Genomic DNA, 19,967 nt, shown 5'->3' on the forward strand with positions numbered 1-19,967 from the left:
AATGTCTTGAAAAGGCAGCAAATCCTTAGTTACCAAGTGTATTATATTTTTACTTGAGAAAGGGCATGCTCATGTAATTTTATAAATTCTAAAATAACTCGGCTTGGATTGTATGAACCTTTTCTTGAAGGCCAGAGTGTCATAAATGCTGGTCCTTGAGAATAAAAATTCTTAGGTTAACTTCATTCATAGAAGTTAGAACATAAAGAAATTTTCATCTGTTATGTTAAAAATATCTCACTAGATTGAAACAATACTACATAGCAAATCTTTATTATATTGCTCTAGGCATGGATAAAAAAAATCAAAGTAAGGAGTTAGACTGAAATAGACACAGAAGAAAAAGGAAAAAATAGGCATTTCACTCTCGTGCAATCGGTATTGCCAAAGCCACTTCCTTCCTAGTGTTCTCCTGGTTTAAAAGCAGTAATCTCCTTACACAGTGAGAATGTGTAATAGTTAAAGCATTATTCACAATTATTAACATCTGATCAAGCTCAGTTAACAGAATTGATTTAATTCTATCAATTCTGACAAAGAAGGTTCCAGTCTTGAAATAAACAACAAAATATTAACATACAACACGGCCTTATAGCCGTGTATTCTATGTGTAAACCTAGAGATAGTCAGATTTTGTCAAATTTGACATAGCAAACACTCTAAAAAGAAATTACATATTAAGAGAGAAAGAAGACATCCCTGTCATGTTCCCTTCTTTAGGAGAAAAAAAGTTTGAAAGTATCTCATTTGTGATCACTCTTGACTTAGAATAGAGGTAAAATATTTCATACATTTGGATGGAAACCCAAATCTCTTTAGAGTCCTAAAAAATAAGCTGCCAGCTAATTATGTAAAAAAACTTTTTTAGTTCAAGTGAAATAATGATAGTCGAGTGCAGTCTTCTAGTATTTAAAAGAATAAAATTTAACAACTTTCAAATTGTTCCCTGTCTATCACAAACAAAATGTACCAAGGCTGGTTAGATTAATATTTTTATAATATTCTGTAGTCCATTTTCTAACACTGCAGCTAATATTTTAGAATTAAGCTTTAGTAAAGACATGGGTCTATACGTTACATACTTATTATGACATTGCCTGGTTTAGGAATAAAAGAGATAAGGGTTTCCTAAAAGAAAGTTGCAAAGAAGCCTGACTCAAAAATATTTTAATACAAACAGAAAAGTCTGGAAACCTATAGGTGTGAGCATGTGTCATACCATAAGAAAGCTGTCTGACCCTGGGGCTTTTTTGCTACTCATGGAAATATTGTTTTAATATTTCTTATTCACAAGGATGGTGCCAGATTATCTATCTATCTATCTATCTATCTATCTATCTATCTATCTATCTATCTGTGTTGTGGATCCAACTGTAGCAGGGGTGAACTAGACAGAAAGGCCTTTAAATCTAGATCATTTTGCATACAGTGTTGAATAATTTTTTGATATTCCAGACTGATTTTTTTTCAGTGTTGTGCAAGGATTATTCTGTGATCATTTAATCATGAAACTGGAGTGTTCAGCTGTTTTCATCTATTTGCTAATATATAGCCACACCTCTCCCTTAGACCAGTACCATTTATACAAGCATATTAAAACAATTTCTCTTTCAGTTGGCAATAGGTTGTTCAAGTCATACTTGGCATGTTGCAGTTTATGGTGATGAGAAAGTTGCACATTGGCTCAATAAAGCTATCATTGTACATTCAAATTCTTTTGAGTTCTGAGGTTCTTATGAGAAGAATATGCTGTAATCTTCCTTCTTGTATACGCTCTGCACACATCTCAGTAAGAGATGAAAATCAGGAAACTTCATTACCAGATAAGTATTATTACAACCTTTCAAATAATTGTCTCTATGTCTCTATCTTATAGATATAGAATGATGTGAAATACTGAAGTAATGTATAAGGCATCAGAAAATAGATCATTTTCTGATGTCTTACACATTACTTCACTATCTAAATGAAAACCATTTTGATGTACAGATGGGAAAAGGTATACACTTTTTGCAGGATGCAAAACATGCCAGACATCTAACAATCCTAATTCAGATATGTAACTCTTAATCACAGCACAGTACAAGGAATTGAGTTTATAGAGGTGGGGGCAAGATAAGATTGGATCAAGGATATCATGAAAATCTCCAATAATCATAATGGCCTGTTTAATTAGACATTTGCAAAAGATGGGAGAATCCATACTTTGACTATAGAAATTAACTAATTTGGTGGTTATATTTGAAGTTTAACACATAATGTAAGAAAACATTGATCTAAGAAATCAATCATCCAGTAGCTACAAGAAAGCAATCACCCCTATCTACAACCGTGTAAATCACAGAAAACAGAATGTTCTTTTGAATAACAATGGCAACCATTTTTCTTTGTAGTTTCCTCTTACATAAACCTCTCCATCCCAATCTTTACAAAGTTGATCTTTATCTGATTAGCATACTTAAGATGCATATACTCTGCAAATACTGTTAGGTTCCATGAGCGATCGCACTGTATATTCCTCGGGTTTATTTTAAGAATATTAATACACTAGTTAGGAAATTGATAGTCATCTTCAACACTTAATTTCTCACTCTAAAAGATGCAACTGTCAATTTCAGGAGAATTTAATTTTCCAGATCTGAGTTTCTATCATAAGGTATAACTCCTGACCTGTAAAACATTTGGCACATATGAACCAATTCAGACACTCCTTTGGCAATCTTCAAATCAACATATTTGGAACCTCTTCTTTGGATGGACTACTTTACATTTGGTTCACTTCAGGACAAAAGTACGTCTTGTGACTTGTTCTGCCAGGTTGGCTTGGCCTACAATTTCTGGTCATTTCCAATATAGCCATGCAAAACTAACTCTATGAGACTATCCTAAACTGAAGATTGTGAGACTGTATTTCTTATGGAACAAATGGATAGACTGTGGGGTTTTTATATTAGATAAACTGCTCAGTCTAAATCAAAACTTCTTTCCTTTTTCAGCCTTTTTCAGCCACCTATCTGTGTACCAAAACTGTTGCTAATGAAATTAGAATTGAGTGGAATGTAGGGCTAGAGTGTGCTATCCAAATTAACCAATGGAAAGCTGTCCTAGCTTAAATATCTAAAACTTATTGAGATTTAAAACTAAGGTTCAGGGGAAAAAATGATGCTTAGGGTATGTCGGACGCCACTGCACTGTTCAGAAACAAACTGTATTCTAATTAAACACTAGTGATGTAATCCAAAAAGTTTTCCATCTGCCATGTGTTGTAGGCATGTTCAGTGATTACCCTTTTAGGGGTAATGTCTTACATCAATTTTGTACTGGAAAAATCTTCAGCATTTGTACCATATACATTCCTTTCATTATATTTCTGTGTCTCATGCCCTTACTGATGCTAAAGACTTATACACCAAGGCTGGAAAGATAAAAGTTCACTACCTATGGTCAAAAGATCTCACTGCTTCAGCTATCCATAAATATTTATTTTATAGATATCAACTCAAAAAAAAATTCCTTTTGGAGATATGATCAGTTTATATAAATATATATGCCTAACTTATGCCCATATCCTAGCTATTTCCCCTCTTTCTTCTTCTTTCTTTTTAATATCACATTTAAAAATCCAGTAATTTTTTTGAAAAAAGAATCTCTTTGTATATACAGATGGAGAAACACACACAGAGAGTTCAGAAAAGAGTTGAAATTAAAAAAAACCTTTTTGACCCAGGAGCTAATTCATAATGTTACAACTAGGGCAAAAATGTCATGTGTGGCTTAAGGGAAGAAGGTGTAATGTTTAGAAATCTAACAGTTGTAAACATACCAGAATCTATGAAGCAACTCTACCTTGATGGCTTCTATTTTTACCAGATCCTTGGGAAAGATATCTTATGGAATCCCTTCTTATAGACAGTATTGCTGTTGTTTGGGCACCTTCTTCTTTCCATTGTTTCCACCTGCTATATTGCCAGTCTGAAAGCCAGTTAGCAAATAAGTCATAGCTGCTCCCTCTTCCCTTGTATAATGCCTGTCCTATTTTCCAGGCCAAAGCCTGTGAAGAATGGACTAAAGAATAAGCTACTTAGTATAACTTAGGAAGGGCATGCCTGTTAGATTCTGGAAGAACAGAAAGGGACACCTGGGGAATCTACTCTGGCCAAAGACCGTAAATAAAATTGATCTTGACCTGGTGCAACAAACAAAGTCAAACAATCCAAGAGTCTTAGCCACCAGGGATAAACAAAACCCAGCAAGAAGAAACAGAAGATACATCAGGAACAGTTTAAAGACAATCATGGCAAAGCAATCAGTAACAGTTCTACAATAATGGTCTGGCTATCACAAATCTAAGTAAAGTAAAACAGTTCATTCTCAGTGCTGAGCCTTGGTTAGCCAGTATCTTTTTTGTCATCACTGCAGGAATGCACCCAAGGTTTGGTGTGAGCCTTGAAAAGGGATAAAGACAGAATTTTCCCTCTTCTTTGAAGGTTTTTCCCTATTATATTAGTATATTAAAAGTACTGTATATACTCATCTATAAGTCTAAAAAATTGTGCCTAAAAATTGATGCCAAAATCCCAGATCAACTTAGTTAACGGTTCAGTATAATAATGTAATAACAGTGCATTCAGATTTCCCCATGCGGTGGAAAACAGATTATTTTTCTCTTGCACCAAGCAGAAAGAGTCCTGAGTGATTAATTGCTTTTAAATAAACTAACAGAGACCCTCTTCCATCCACACTGGCCGTCTGAAACCAGTGTCGAAACAAAAAGCCTCAGTTAGAATCTCTCTTGCTATGTACACACATACACACACTGAAGGAGCTTCCAAGTTTTACCCACAATTTATCCATGGGTCATGGCAAAATTCATAACTCTGGCCCCAAAACCTGCCCTTGACTTATACATGAGGTTGACTTATAATCGAGTATATACGGTAGTTAATATTTGGCAGGGAGAAATCACAGGAGAAATTGAATCAATGTAGCTTCTGTTTTGCTAATATCTTATGTGCCTGTATCACAAACATAATGAACACACCCTAAGTTGTTAAACATTCTGGGAGGCTTTTGTTCTGGTGGCAGATTCTTTAAAAGGTTGGACCCAGTCTAGTACTAGTAGATGCCACCTTCACTAAGGAAGCTATTATGAAACCTATACAAAGACATCAATAGACCTATACAAAGACATCAGTAGTCTGCAACTCCAACATCTATGTAGATTTATCTTTGCAGTATGAGGTGCAGGATAAGGTGCCAACCACTCTAGTCTGTCAAAAGCTGTCAAGGCTACTCTGAGTTGCTTTCCATTTTCACATTTTTAAAATGTCTGTTGTTCTTTTAGTAATATAGATACAGATATAGATATAGATATAATTGATAAGATAATAATAGGGAAGAAAGAAATATCAAACATGACTGTTGACCAAGGAAAATTGACTCCCAATGACATATGGCTACTTGCCATATATTAATTTTTGAAAAAACACAAAACCATTACTTCACCTGCTCTCTTGATTTATTGTCATCCAAACACTCAGGAACTTCTTGGGAACCAGAAGAGGTCTTGTGGTTCACAGGCATGTGTGGGTCCGCCACAGAAAAAACAGGAATGAGAGGTCGGAGAAATCTGAACTCACTGCTTAAGGATCCACCGGTTAAGCAAACATCATACTGATAATTCCTGGAAAGTGACCCACTCTGGGAATCCGTACAGTTCTCTGGGATATCAGGTCTGGCAGGGGGAAAGTGAGGAGGGGCAGCAATAAAACTGCCTCTGGGATCTCTTGTGCACATTTTGATAGCAACAAAGGAAACAATACAAAGCAGAAACACAAAAGAGACAGATGCCAGGCAGATCACCAAATACATAGTCAAAGTTCCCTCATCTTCATCCTTCTGTTGATGCACATCCACCACCTTCAGATAAGGATCAGAAAAACCATCCACCAATAGTACACTGAGTGTTGCAGTGCTGGTCTGAGGAGGGACACCGTTATCTTTAACAGCAATAACAAGCTTCTGTTTGCTTGTGTCTCGTTCAGTTAGTGGTCTCCTGGTTTTCACTTCTCCATTCTGGGCTCCTATGTTGAAAAGGCCAGGGTCAGTGGCTTTCAGCAGTTCATAGGAGAGCCAAGAGTTTTGACCAGAATCTCCATCCACAGCCACCACTTTGGTGACCAGATACCCAGCCTCAGCCATCTTGGGGAGCAGCTCATTGCAGGGTGATGTACTGTTCTGAAGGGGATACAAGAAGAAGGGAGTGTTGTCATTTTCATCTGTGACTGTGACATGAACAATCACATCTGAGCTCAGTGAAGGAATACCACTATCAGTTGCTCTCACAGTGGCTTTGAAATCTTTTATCTCCTCATAGTCCAGGGATCGAAGGACATACATATTTCCAGTTTCAGAGTTGATAGAGATGTAAGAAGCCACAGGGCCACCACCAACTTCCCCGGATAAAACAGAGTAGGACAGTTTGGCATTCTGCTCCACATCTAGATCAACAGCACTAACTGAGCCAATTAGCAGTCCTGGAATATTATTTTCCTGTATCTGCATTTCAAACAATGTGTTTTTAAATACTGGGGGATTGTCATTGACATCTGAGATCTGAATGTGAATAATTCTTGTTGAAGTGAGCTTAGGAGAGCCCCTGTCCATGACTGTGATGGTGACATTATACTCAGGGATCCGTTCTCTATCCAGGGGACTTTGAATCACAAGCTGGTAAAAATGGTTCCCAGTCATTTTTAATACAAAGGGCAGGTTCATATCCACAGAACAGAGAGTTTTGCCATTTTCTCCAGAGTCTTTATCAGTGATACTGAAGAGGACAACAAGTGTCTCCAGGGGAGAATCCTCTGGCAAAGGGCTGTTGTTCGATATGACTGACATCTCAGGAGCATTGTCATTCATGTCTTCAACCTCTACCAGGACTTTGCAATGCCCAGAAAGGCCTCCTCCATCAGTTGCTTTGATGATCATGTCATAGCTGGTTTCTTTTTCATAATCAATTTCACCCAAAACAGTGATTTCTCCAGTCATTTCACTCAAATGAAACAAATTATATATTTTTCCAGGTGCTCGATGGAAAGAGTACGTGATGTGAGCATTTGAACCAAAATCCAAATCTCTGGCTTCCACTTTGGAGACAAGAGTATCTCGAGGACTATTTTCTTTTAACTTTACTTTGTATTCAGACTGAATAAATTGAGGGAAGTTGTCATTATTGTCCAGAATATTAATATTAATTTGAATTGTGCCCGTTCTTTGTGGTACCCCTCCATCCACAGCCATAAGTGTCAACCCAAAGTGTGCTTCTTTCTCCCTGTCTAGAGGTTTTTCCAGGATAAGCTCCACATACTTGTTTCCATCAATATTGTTTTCCACACTCAGGCAGAAATGCTCATTAGGGCTGAGGGTGTAGTTTTGGATGCTGTTTTCTCCCAGGTCCTCATCTTGGGCTGATTCCAAGGGAAATCTTGTATTTGGGGGAACATTCTCAGGAATTTCTAACCGGAAGTCATCTTTTGAGAATTTAGGAGCATTGTCATTTACATCTTCTATCTTTATTTCAATATTATAGATCTTCAGAGGATTCTGAAGCACAATTTGAGAAAGAAGTAAGCAAGGTTCAGTCTGTCCACACAAAGCCTCTCTGTCTATTTTCTCATTTATGAGGAGATTCCCAGAATGGTTATCAAGTAGGAAATACTGTTTAGAGCTTTTGGATACTAGCTGGGCTCTGCGAGCAGAGAGCTCCCCAATTCCCAGTTTTAGATTCTTCAAAACATTAGCCACCAGAGACCCACTTTTCTTTTCTTCAGGCACAGAATAATGTATAGAAACACACAGTATATCAGTCACAGAGAACAAAAATAAGAGATACAGACCTTCTTTGATCCTGAAGGAATCCTTCATGGTTTAGATCTCTCTCTCTCAATCTCTCTCTTTTTTTTCCTTTTCAGTTTCTTTTCCAAATATAGAGCCTTTGACTGTCATCCATCAACTGACAGAAGAATTAATATTGTTCTGTTAATTGGAGTGGTCCACTGAATGTTATATTTTTATCACAGACAAAAGCTGGCTGTCTTGCTTCATATACAGGTCTGCCCACAGCTTGCTGTGAATTTCTTTATACACACACACACACACAAAATCTGCATTTACAGTTATAGGTTTGCCTATATTGCCACCCTGTGGCTGAATGCATCTACAACCACTAGGGTTGTATATTTCTATTTAAGCATAATTCCAAAATAGCTTTTTTGTACTAGAAATTGTCTTATGAGCAGATATTAACTTTGATAATAACCTTTGAGCTGAATAGAACCAAACCTATTCTGAGATATACATAGAAATCTTGTTTTTTCATCTCAGTCTGTACAATTTAAGGCATACAACTTTCCACTTTCATAAGTTATTGAGATATATGATGATGCAGGTCCATTCCTCACTTTCTCTACAAAAAAATTTGTCCAGTTCAACCTTTTGGACTGAGCTCATTAGCAGGCATGGTCTATTGTTTTCCCGTAACTGCATATCATAAGGCATGATAGTGATGTTAGACACTTGCTTTCACGCCAAAAGCTGTCACAATCTGGTAATAATTGTTGTCAGTGATGTTTAGCACAAAGGACAGTTTTGTCTCAATGGTACAGGCAGTTAATTGTCTGAAGAGTCCCTATCTGTAACATAGAAGAGGATCACCAAAGTGTCTGAGGAAGACTGTTCTGGGAAGAGACTAGTGATGGATGTTTTGGTCACCTCTGGGGCATTGTTATTATCATTCACAAGCTCCAAAATGACTTTGCAAAAAGTAAAGCGTGCTCCTCCATCTGTGGCTCTGATGTTCATCTCATACACATTATACTCATTTATGCACTGCTGTAGTGAACACATTAAATAAGCACACTGGCTAATTTTATAGGAACAGCTGAAGGAGGTTATAAGATAAGCCATATATGGGGAAGGTTTCTCTACTCAGCGTTAGCCAGAGTGCTTATTTAAGGTGCATGATCTCCATATAGCAAATATTCTGCACCTGTATAGAAACCCAGATTTTTGACACTTGCTGCAAGCTACTGATGTCTTGCGAGCAAGGTATCACTTGGTAAATAAATTTTCCAAACTAGAGAAACTTATTGTTGGCCTCCAGAACAGTGATTATTGTATTATTCTCCTTCTTTTGAGGATCTCTTCACCTACAAAATTAAAGTCGTCTGTGGAATTAAACTCACAATTAAGCTGTTTCCTCCGGTACCAATTGTGCGTATTTGTTATCATTACTGTGGCTTTGCACATGTATTCCATACTGACCATTAGGACTAAACGTATTCTTCTGAATAATGTTAGATTCTTTATGTGACCCTGAGCCCTCTCCAAAAGAAATTGGGTATCCATTAGAGTCCTTTCAGATAATTAGAACAGATTTGGTTTTTTGAGAGAAAGAAGAATTATTAGTTTTTTGTGGGTTTTTCGGGCTACATGGCCATGTTCTAGAAGAGTTTATTCCTGACTTTTCGCCAGCATCTGTGACTGGCATCTTCAGAGAATGCTTGCCTGGAAAGGAATTGGGTATATATGGACTGTGTGACCCTGGGAAGGAGGAGTGATTTGCAAGTGTATTGTTCTGTTGCTAATGGCAGGCCTCAGGGTGGGAGGGTATGCAAAAGAGGATTAGTGTCTGCTTGATTAATGCTCATTGTCTGCTGGGAAACCCCTGACCCTGGGAGATTTCTCATTTGCATTTGTTGAGTCTTCGTCTTTCTATTTTTCAGGACTGGTAGCAAAACCTTGTTTACTTTAAGGGTTTCCTCTTTCCTGTTGAAATTATCCAGATGTTTGTGGATTTCAATGGCTTCCCTGTGCATCCTGACATGGTAGTGGTTGGCATGGTCCAGAATTTCAATGTTTTCAAACAGTATTTTATGCCCAGGATGGTTTGTAACATATTCTGCTACTGTTGATTTGTCTGGCTGACCCAGTCTGCAGTGTCTCTCATGTTCCTTGATTTGTCTTTGAACACTGTGTTTGGTGGTCCCTATGTAGACTTGTCTGCAGCTGCATGGTATGCGGTAAACTCCTGTGGCTGTAAGAGGGTCTCTCTGGTCCTTGATTGACCAAAGCATTTCCTTGATTTTCTTTGTTGGTTTGTAAACCATTTGAAGGATGTGTTTCTTCACTAGTTTCCCTATTCTGTCTGTGACTCCTTTGATATATGGTAAAAATACCTTCCCTTTGGGTGGTTGTTTGTCTTCACTCCTCTGGGTTTTCCTGGGCCTGACAGCCCTTCTAATGTCTGAGCTGGAGTAAGCATTAGCCTGTAGAGCCCGGTCCAGGTGCTTCAGTACATCTTCCAAGAAATGGGGTTTGCAGATGCGTTTTGCCTGGTCTACCAGTGTTTTGATTGTGCTTCTATTTTGTCCTGGGTGGTGGCTGGAGTTCTTGTGCAGCCCAAAAAAACCCACAAAAAACTATGGATGCCGGCCATGAAAGCCTTTGGCTTCACAAGAAGAATTATTCTTTACATCCTCTGTTTCAGCTTCGGCAACTGCAACACGGTTTTATTAGAACAAAATTATCCTTCTAATCACACAGAGCTTATCAATCTATTTTGTCCTAAAATATCAAGTGCCGAGAATGATTAATCAGGTGGAAATATTAGCTGGTGCTCTTAGAAACCAGTCCAGCTTTCTCAGTGGATACCTCCTTGCAACCCATTTTCTAATGTTTTAGGAACCATGTTTTTCCCCCTGGCACTGAATTGAGGAGGGACTTGTGCCATGCCACAACATACAGGAAAATAAAAGTTAAAACAACCTTCAGGAAAATAAAAGTTAAAACAACTAGGCTTGGCTGATATTTTCATACTTCCAACCTCTGTCCCATTTAGATCCATGTTTTTTTTTTAAATTGGGCAACTACTGAAGTTGACTATCATTCCGAAATTTCCAGAGAAGTATTACCTTTTCTATAGTTAGACTTGATAGTAACAATGATGGCTTTTCCCTCTCAATATTAAAATTTTGCAAATCCTGAATAACTGCTTTTATTTATTTTTTCCTTCTTCTTGTGATTCCTTTGCTAAATGGTTTCAAACCTCAAGGATAGCCAGTCCTGCCAGATTATCTATTCTGTGCTGCAAAATAATACATTACCACTTCCCAACATGGAGAGATTTTTTTTTTCTTTGAACATACCCTTCAACATTTCACAAATGAAAACTGGAACACATGTTTTCAAGAGGTCAAAGACTATTAAAGAAGAAAAGCACATAAAGCTACTATTTTAAGGAGATGAACATAGGAATTTATATACTGAGTTTAGGAAAGCCTGATTTATTTATTTATTTAAAAAACTGCTCAAAATTAGTTTTCTATGAGATCCATGGTGAGAGCATGAACTATGCATTCATACCCACCCCTCTGCCCCAAGCATATTATATAGCTTTCCCATATAATACACCTCACAGTGTTCTCTTCTTAATAAAGTGCTTATAGCCTCACAAAAGATTCAGACAAACTGACTGTCAAAGGCAGTAGCCTTTTGTCTTGTTAATGAAATGTAAAGCTTATTTCCTTGAATAAATCTCCTAGTACCCACATGGCCAGAAGAAAGAGGGGCTCACCTGCATGGATACCCTTCCTTACCATCTGAACTGATGACGACAACAACAACAACATCTTGACCAAACACAGAGCTATGGCAAACATAATCATTTCCCCCTTTTTCTTTCTTTTTCATGTATCATTTTTAACACCTTTGCCTGATGAAGAAGCCAGCGGAGCTTCAAAAGCTTGCAACATGCGTAATGTGCATTTTGGTTGGTCCTATAAAGATATCACTGTTTTGTGGATTTTAAATGATACTATCCCTCACAAGGTTGGTGTTAGAATAAAAATATAAGTGGATGAGTGGGAAGGAGAATAATGTACTATATTTTTAGCTCCAGGGAATAAATAAAATAAAATTAGTTAAGAAAGCCATAGTTACAAAAACATAATTTGTCACTAAAAAAAATCCATGTTGTCCAATAGCCTTTAAGAATGTCTCACTAGAAATGAGTCCTAGTGATCTCCTTGTGGATTACTTCTGAGTGGAGGTACATGCATCCTGTAGCAATTTTGAGACTAATTAAAGAGATTATTGAACCCAGAAATCCCACCATGATAATCTCTTTAAAAAAAGGTTTTGTTAGAATAAGCTTTCATGGCTTCTGATCCATTTAAACAGATTCGACTGTTATGCTAGATATTTTTCTCAATCTCAAAGGTGCTACAGTGTTCCTTACTATGTTTTTATTGTAAATCAGACTATAGCTATGTTATTGAATACTATGAGTAGAAGCATATGATTTCATTGTTTATGGAAACAGAATATTTCTCTGTAGAAAGACCCAAAGTAACCAGTCAGTGCATTATTCCTGGTGTTGATCCACAAGTTACAATGTCTTTCCTATGGAACTGTGCCACACTGGCACACACAAATTCAGAGAGACGATTAGTAAATAAAAAAGAGAGAAGAAAACAAGTAAAATGAAGCAAATCTGAAAAACAAGCCAAAATCAGAACTGACAAGAGAAGAAAAAAAATATTTTCAAATCAGTAATGCTTCTCTACAATATCTGTTTTGGGAAAATTAGAGGGGGGAAATCTGTTTGTCTCTGATAGATAGCTTGAGAGAGAGCATGGCATAGAGTTTTGTGGGTGCTATAATCCAAAGTGGATCTCCTCAAGGAATTTTCCTTTTAAGAGGCAGAAGAATTCCTTTCTAATGCTTTTTATAAAATAGGTTTATTCCTATTTCTTACTTCAAGAATCAGTTCGGAATCACATTGCACAAGCTGTTCTGTTCCAAAGCTTGAAGAGGCTGCTGAAGTGTGTGGTTTGCCTTTTCTCTTGCTCTTGTCCTGACCCTACCGGAAAGGCATGTTGTTGTTGTTGTTGTTGTTATCATATTTATTTGTATCCCGCTCTTTTCCCAGGACTGAGACTCTGAGTGGCTTCACAGTATTAAAAAACAGTACAATTAAAAACATTTTTTAAAAACATACATTAAAAAGCATTTTTAAACCGGTCCAACATCCCAGCCTGTCCTTACAGCAATTCCACTCTTCCTCTCCCTTCTTTTCTGCTGAAACAATTGAGTGGAAAGTTTTTTCACTTTGAAGTTCATTTGTAACCTCTAGTTTTAGGGGATTTTTCATTGCAATTACATTTGTAAATGAAAACAGAATTATACTTGCTTATATTCACATCACCACATGTCTTTGTAACCCCACAACTGCTGCCATCTCACTCTTTTCCCCTTAGCCCCACTTCCCCCTCTATACCTTGTCCTTCCATTTTTTTAATTTTATTTGTATTTATATTTATTTATTTTTTTTGCACCGTTCCAGAGCTCCTCTACTACAACTTAAGTTAGAAGAAGAAAAGAAATAGGAAAAATAAAATAAAGGAAGGCAGGGGGAGAGGAAGGGATACTGAAACCACATGACTGCCAATAATCCAACTGCCCTGGTAGCAATATTTTACACCTGGGGACTATACAGCAACAGCATGTACATTTCTGTACCACTTATCAGTGAACTCAGCACTCTCTAAGCAGTACTCATTTTATTGACCTATGGCCCTTATCATACAGGGTACTCATTTTATTGACCTATGGCCCTTATCATACAGGGCACTTACCGTGCTGAATTCATGGCCCAAACAATTAAATAAACCAGTCACACTTCTCAAACGTCATTTCGCTGAGGTATTTCGCTGTTCTTCCGTTGTCAAAGCGTTCATGGAGCAGCCATTTTTTGCATAACAGAAGATTCCATTATTACAGAAATGGCTGCTCCATGAACAATTCAGTGGTAGAAGCGCGGGACGTGCTTCAGTGATGCTTCAGAAGCAAGGCCCGTGATCCCACCTCTGTACCTCTGAAGTGTTTGGGCCATGATTCCAGCGCTGTAAGTGCCTCGTGTGATAAGGTCCTATGAAAGGATGGATGGATGAGTGAATCTTGGAGCCCTCCAAGATCAAACTCACAATCTTGTGGCTTCAGTACCAGCATTTAACCACTGCACCACCAGTTAGAACAATTGCAAGCTCTTCGACAGGTTTCCCTCGTCAGTGAAAAGGGAAACCCTAACTACGCCTGTGGGATGCAGCAGCTACACGTCAGAGGCAATTTCATACAATACGTATTGCCAAAGCCACTTTATTTCTGGGTCTAATCACAGTTTAAAAGCCACATGTAGTAATGAGGTTACACTAGTAGTCTTTGCTGACTTCATGGCAAACAGCAACAGATGCAAGCAACAGAGTGGCCAAAAGAAAGAAAGTGTGATACTTTAGGACTAGCTGAGAAACCAGAAATGCACAGGATTAAATGTAGCCATCTCAGCTAATGCACGGTAGTTGGAAGATGTGTGTGTGCACCTTCAAGTTGCCTGTTGACTTATGGTATCCCCATGAATTTCACAGAGTTTTCTTTGACAAGGAATATTCATAGATAGTGTTACCAGTTTCTTCCTCAGAAATATAACCTACAGTGCCTGGTATTCACTGATGGCCCCCCAACCAAGTACTAACTAGATCAGACAGGATCTGGTGTCTTTAGGTTATTTCAGCCCATTTGGAGAATATGTTGTAATAATTATCACCAGTGTTTATAAGAGTTACTAATACTCTTGTCTTAAACTTTGCCAGGAGTCTTTGGACTCTTTTACTAATTCATTTGTCATTGAGGTGTGTGTTGGAAGAGAATTGTCAGTGTACCTGACGGTACTGGAAGTATGAATTTCATTCTTGCACAGTGAGACACAAATTGTTCCCAAAATGATTTTATTATATTTACATTTTTGAGACTAACATGATTTTGTGTATTTTTAATTATCATATCAGAATCTCAGGGATGTGTAATAAATCAATATTTTATTTACTACTATTTTATTCATTTATTCATTTTGTTGTTGCTGTTGTTGCCATCAAGTTGACTTCCTCCTATGTTGACCCAATGAATGAGAGGTCTCCAACAGCCATGGTCATCAACTGCCCTGCTCATGTCTTGCAAAATCAGGGCTGTGGCTTCCTTGACTGAATCAATCCATCTGTAGTGTGTAATTCTTTTCCTACTGCCTTCCCCTTTGCCAAGCATTATAGTCTTTTCCAATGAGTTCTGCCATCTTGTGACATGTCCAAAGTACAACAGCTTCAGTTTAGTCATCTTGTCTTCTAGAAAGAGTTCTGGCTTTATTTGCTCTAGGGCCCATTTATCTGTTATTGTTGTTTTTAGCAGTTCACAGTATCCAAAGAAGTTTCCTCTAGCACCACATTTAAAATGAGTTGATTTTCTTCCTGTCATCTTTCTTCACTATCCAGCTTTCACGTCTACATACTGAAATCAAAAATACTAAGGCCTTGATGATTCTGACTTTGGTATTAACTATCTATCTTTATAGCTGAGGATCATATCTAGTTCCTTGATAATCACCATTCCATGTCTTAGTCTTGACTACAGTCTCCATTTGGATTAATGACTGAGCCAAAGTACAGAAAATCTGTCTTCCTTACCAAATTTAAATTTAATTACCATAGGTGACTCATTACCCAATTGAATTAGCCAAGTATCTCATCTGTGGTCATTATTTTGTCTTCTTAATATTGAACTGTAACCTTCCTTTTGCATTTTCTTCTGTATCTTTCATCAGTAGTTGTTGAAAGTCTTTGCTGTTTTCAGTAAATAAAATGGCGTCATCAACATATGTTAAACTGTTGATGTTCCACACAGTATGTACTGCGTATAAATTAAACAGACAGGTGATAAAATGTATCCATGTCTAACCCCTTTGCTGATGAAAACCAGCTTGTTTTTCCATATTGTGTCTTTACAATGGTCTCTTGTCCAGAATACAGGTCAAGCAGGAGAATAACATGATGTAGTACTGTCATTTATTTTAGAACAAGTCAAGTGTACAGTATTTCTTTCAATGTTTAGTTTGTCCTGATCACAGTAAGGTCACCTCTTGATCATATAGCATTCCCACACTTGGTTTAAATTTCCCTTTGATTTCTCCGATCTCAAGATCTGTCTGTCTGTCTATCTATCCTTATGTACAAGTTGCTAAAGACTGATTACAGTTTATTAAAAACAGTACAGATTAAATATTTAAAATAGATATTTTAAAAATATAAATAAAAGTTATTTTTTTAAAAAGCTGTTAATCTGTAAAGTTAATTTAAAAAGTTAACAGGAAAAGAAAATACAAGGTGGGGGTTCCTAGGATTAACCACTAAATTACATCCGTAGTTGCAGAATTCAAGCGTTGTTACCTTCTTTAAAAATTACTTTTTAATTCAGTTTTCTCACACTTTTACAATATCTTTCTATTTCCTATTTGTACACATCTTTACATACAAAAATGTATAATGTTTGCTATCCTCTCAGACCTTAACCAAACTTCTAATATTCTGCCACACTTTATATGTTAATATGTCATGCTTTACGACTATATTTTTTTCCAGTTCTTCCTAACCAGTTAATTTTCCTTGTAATCTACAGTTTTAAACTTAAATTCCTACACTATCAATTAACCTGTTTATATATATCACAGCAAGAACCTTCAACTATCAATATAAAATGATCTTAACAGAGTAGAAAGCTGGGCCAAAACTAACAAAATGAATTTCAACAGTTAAGCAGAAAAAAAATGATATGCACAGATATAGGATCGGGGGCACCTAGTTTGACAACAGTACATGTGAAAGGGATCTAGGATTCCTAGTAGACAACAAGTCGAACATGAGTCAACAGTGTGATATGGCAACTAACAAAGCCAATGCAATTCTAGGCTGCATCAATAGAGGTATAGTGTCTAGATCAAGAGAAGTAATAATGCCACTCTATTCTGCTTTGGTCAATCCTCACCTAGAATACTGTGTCCAGTTTTGGGCACCACAATTCAAAAAGGATGTTGACAAGGTGCAGTGTGTCCAAAGGAGTATGACCAAAATTGTGAAAGGTCTGAAAATCATGCCCTGTGAGGAGAGATTTGGGGAGCTGGGTAGGTTTAGCTTGGAGAAAAAGAGGTTAAGAGATGTTATGATAGCCCAGTTTAATTATTGGAAGGGATGTCATGTTGAGAATGGAGCAAGCTTGTTTACTGTAGCACCAGAAAACAGGACCTGAAGCAATGGATTTGAACTACAGGAAAAGAGATTCCACCTCAACATTAGGAAGAACCTCCTGATGGTAAGAGCTGTTTAACAGTGGGGTGTGGTGGAGTCTCCTTCTTTGGAGGTTTTTAAACAGAGGGTTGGATGGCTATCTGCTGGGAGTGCTTTGATTGTCTATTCCTGCAAGGCAGGGGATTGGACTGAGCCCTTGTGGTCTCTTCCAACTCTTTGTTTTTATGATTCTATGATTCTACTCTCTTTCATGTTTTTTGCCATCTTAGCTATTTTTGCTAGTATCCAGTGCCATCTATAAAGCATTTTATAGAAGTTTTCCTCTTAAATCTTAGCAAATTTCAAATCTCTGTTCCACAACTTTCTCCACTGTCCATTGTCCACATTAGATTGTATAACCACAGTTTTGTATCCACTGAATTATAGGTTCCATTATTGTTTCATTTTCCATGTCTCTTTCTGGTAGCAGTTTATACAGTTTTGCTGTCCCGTGACTGTCATTTGAGAATAGTATCTTATCCAAGTCCATATTCATAAGATCCACAACTTCCAGTTTAAGATCCATCTTTGCTCTCTCATTTTAACTGTCAGTGAGTAAACCACTGAGAAATAATTCCTTCCTTCAAGAATTCTTTTCTTCACTTCAACCTATATATATTATTTTCTTCCAATACGATGGCTTTATATGATAACATTTCCCTGGGCCCATCATTTCACCTTTAATACATGCTTCGTGGTTTGAAACCAATCCTAGAATTTTCCAGTAATATATCAAGCTTATATCAAACTTTATTTCCAAAAGCCTCTGTTAGTGAACTGAAAGGTCAGCATTTCAGCAAGAACCTTCGTGCATATCTTATTAATATCTGCAATACCCAAAAAGACAGTTTAGAGAAGAGTTGGAATTCAAGACATTTTAATGTTTCTAAACTGGGTTCCATTTATAATATTATAAATAGGGGGGGAAATGTCATGTGTGGCTTATGAATGGGGATGCATAATGTTTAAAAATCTACATTATTTCCCATAAGGCAGTGATGGCAAACCTATGGCACACATGCCAGAGGTGGCACTCAGAGCCCTCTCTGTGGGCACATGCACCATCATCCCAACACAGACTTCACTAGAGTTTGTCACTAGAAATCCAGAGGAACGCAGCACTTTGCAATAAATAAGTGGGGTTTGGGTTGCAGTTTGGGCACTTGGTCTCTAAAAGGTTCTCCATCACTGCCCTAGGTATTATAATATCTCAGAATCTGTGGAGCAAATATAGATTGACGGTCTCTATTTTTAAAGGGCCCTCGGACAATATATCTTCAGTAAGCCATCTTCTTCCATTATGGAATCCTCACTTTAGTCAACATTCCCTTTAGATTTCTCCTGTTACATCTCCGTTCCATTGTTTCTACCTATTTTGCTAATCTAAAGCTAAAGATCAAGTAAGTGCTCATAGTTGCTGCTCCTTTTCTTCATCAGAGCCTGTTTCAGTTCTCTGTCAAAGACTCCAAAGACTTTCATTTCTCTGTCAAAGACTTTTGTTTTTCTGTCAAAGACTGATGAGACACAGTTTATAGCAAAATATATAAGATATTATTAAAATTTGACACAAATAATGAAATGTATAGTAAAATTGGCAAGGAATGGGTGTACTATTCAATTAAAGCAAAGCAGTGAGTATGGGATAAAGGTCTAAAGTTCATATGTTGTTATGATCTGAGAAAAATCTTTTTAAAATTGATGTCCAGATGGTGCATGTCCCCAGATAAATTGGCTAAAATACAAAAGAATCTAAGTAATAAATGCTGAAAGTGTAAGAAACTGATAGGTTCCTTCGATCATCTTTGGTGGCAGCAAAGCATGATCAATGATGGCATGATACAAAAGATCTTAAAAACAAGTATAGTAGTTAGACCTGAAAGGCAAAGTCAAACAATTCAAGAGTACTAGCCAGTATAGATAAGGAATAGCAAACAACAGGAAACATAAGATATAAGAAGGTACAGACCAAGATCATTCATTTCAAGGAGATCAATAAGAAATCCACAAATCTAGTTGGCTCTCACAAATCTAAGCAAAAGCAGACAGTTTATTCCATCCACAACACAGCTGTCATAGTTTGTCATGAGGTTGCACATCCCTACTATCAGGAATTTCTCCCAAGCCCAGAAGTGGGCCATTGGTCCTCAGGCTTGAGAAGGAAATAAGCAATAATCTTCCCCCTTGCTTTCTACATGAAACCTTTTTCTAATTATGTTAATCTAAAAAGTGTTAGATAATGACTGGTCAGGAAACTGATTACAGGAGAAAAAGATCAAGACTATCACAAGGCTCTCAAGGCTGCACTGAAACATTTGCATTATAACAGAGTGAATAAACCCACTGATTGGAGATGTACTGCTGTACTTGGGGATTTATTTTGTGTAAAATTCACACGTGGTTGGTTTTTATAGAAAACAGTACTTTCTGCATAGAAAACATCATTTTCTGTGCAGGAATTAATATTTCTGCATTGAAATGGTTTCCACACAGAAAGGCTGTTTCCAGTGCAAAACAAAAATGCTGGTTTGTATGCAAAACAACCATGTGCAATTTTTTTAAATTTTTATTTAAATTTTAATACAAACCTATAAGACATATAAGACAAATCCATTAACATACATCACATCACTCATCACTTTCTATGCATCTTCTAACACTTAACAAAGACACGACTTCCTTCAGTCAACCCTTTTTCTGTTTCATTTTCCCAATCCTTCTGCTTATCTTATATCATCTTATGTA

At 37.1% G+C, this 19,967-nt stretch overlaps 1 protein-coding gene across 6 annotated transcripts in view; it reads right to left on the bottom strand.

Moving 5' to 3' along the window:
• Window positions 1-19,967, bottom strand: part of LOC149316768 (protocadherin beta-16-like) — a 139,513-nt gene that overhangs the window by 59,996 nt on the left and 59,550 nt on the right. Inside the window, exon 1 of one of the 6 annotated variants that reach the window (XM_089516227.1) lies at window positions 5,506-8,262. The exons of the other annotated variants lie outside the window; for them this stretch is intronic. Coding sequence (XP_089372353.1) covers window positions 5,506-7,926 — 2,421 coding nt within the window. The 5' untranslated portion in view covers window positions 7,927-8,262. Of the gene's footprint in view, window positions 1-5,505; window positions 8,263-19,967 lie in introns of those variants that run through there. 6 annotated transcript variants of the gene reach the window in all.

Source organism: Sceloporus occidentalis, unplaced genomic scaffold (genome assembly GCF_023333645.1).
Source record: "Sceloporus occidentalis isolate IW3139 unplaced genomic scaffold, rSceOcc1.0.p SCAF_3, whole genome shotgun sequence".
In the NCBI taxonomy this organism is placed as follows: domain Eukaryota; kingdom Metazoa; phylum Chordata; class Lepidosauria; order Squamata; family Phrynosomatidae; genus Sceloporus; species Sceloporus occidentalis.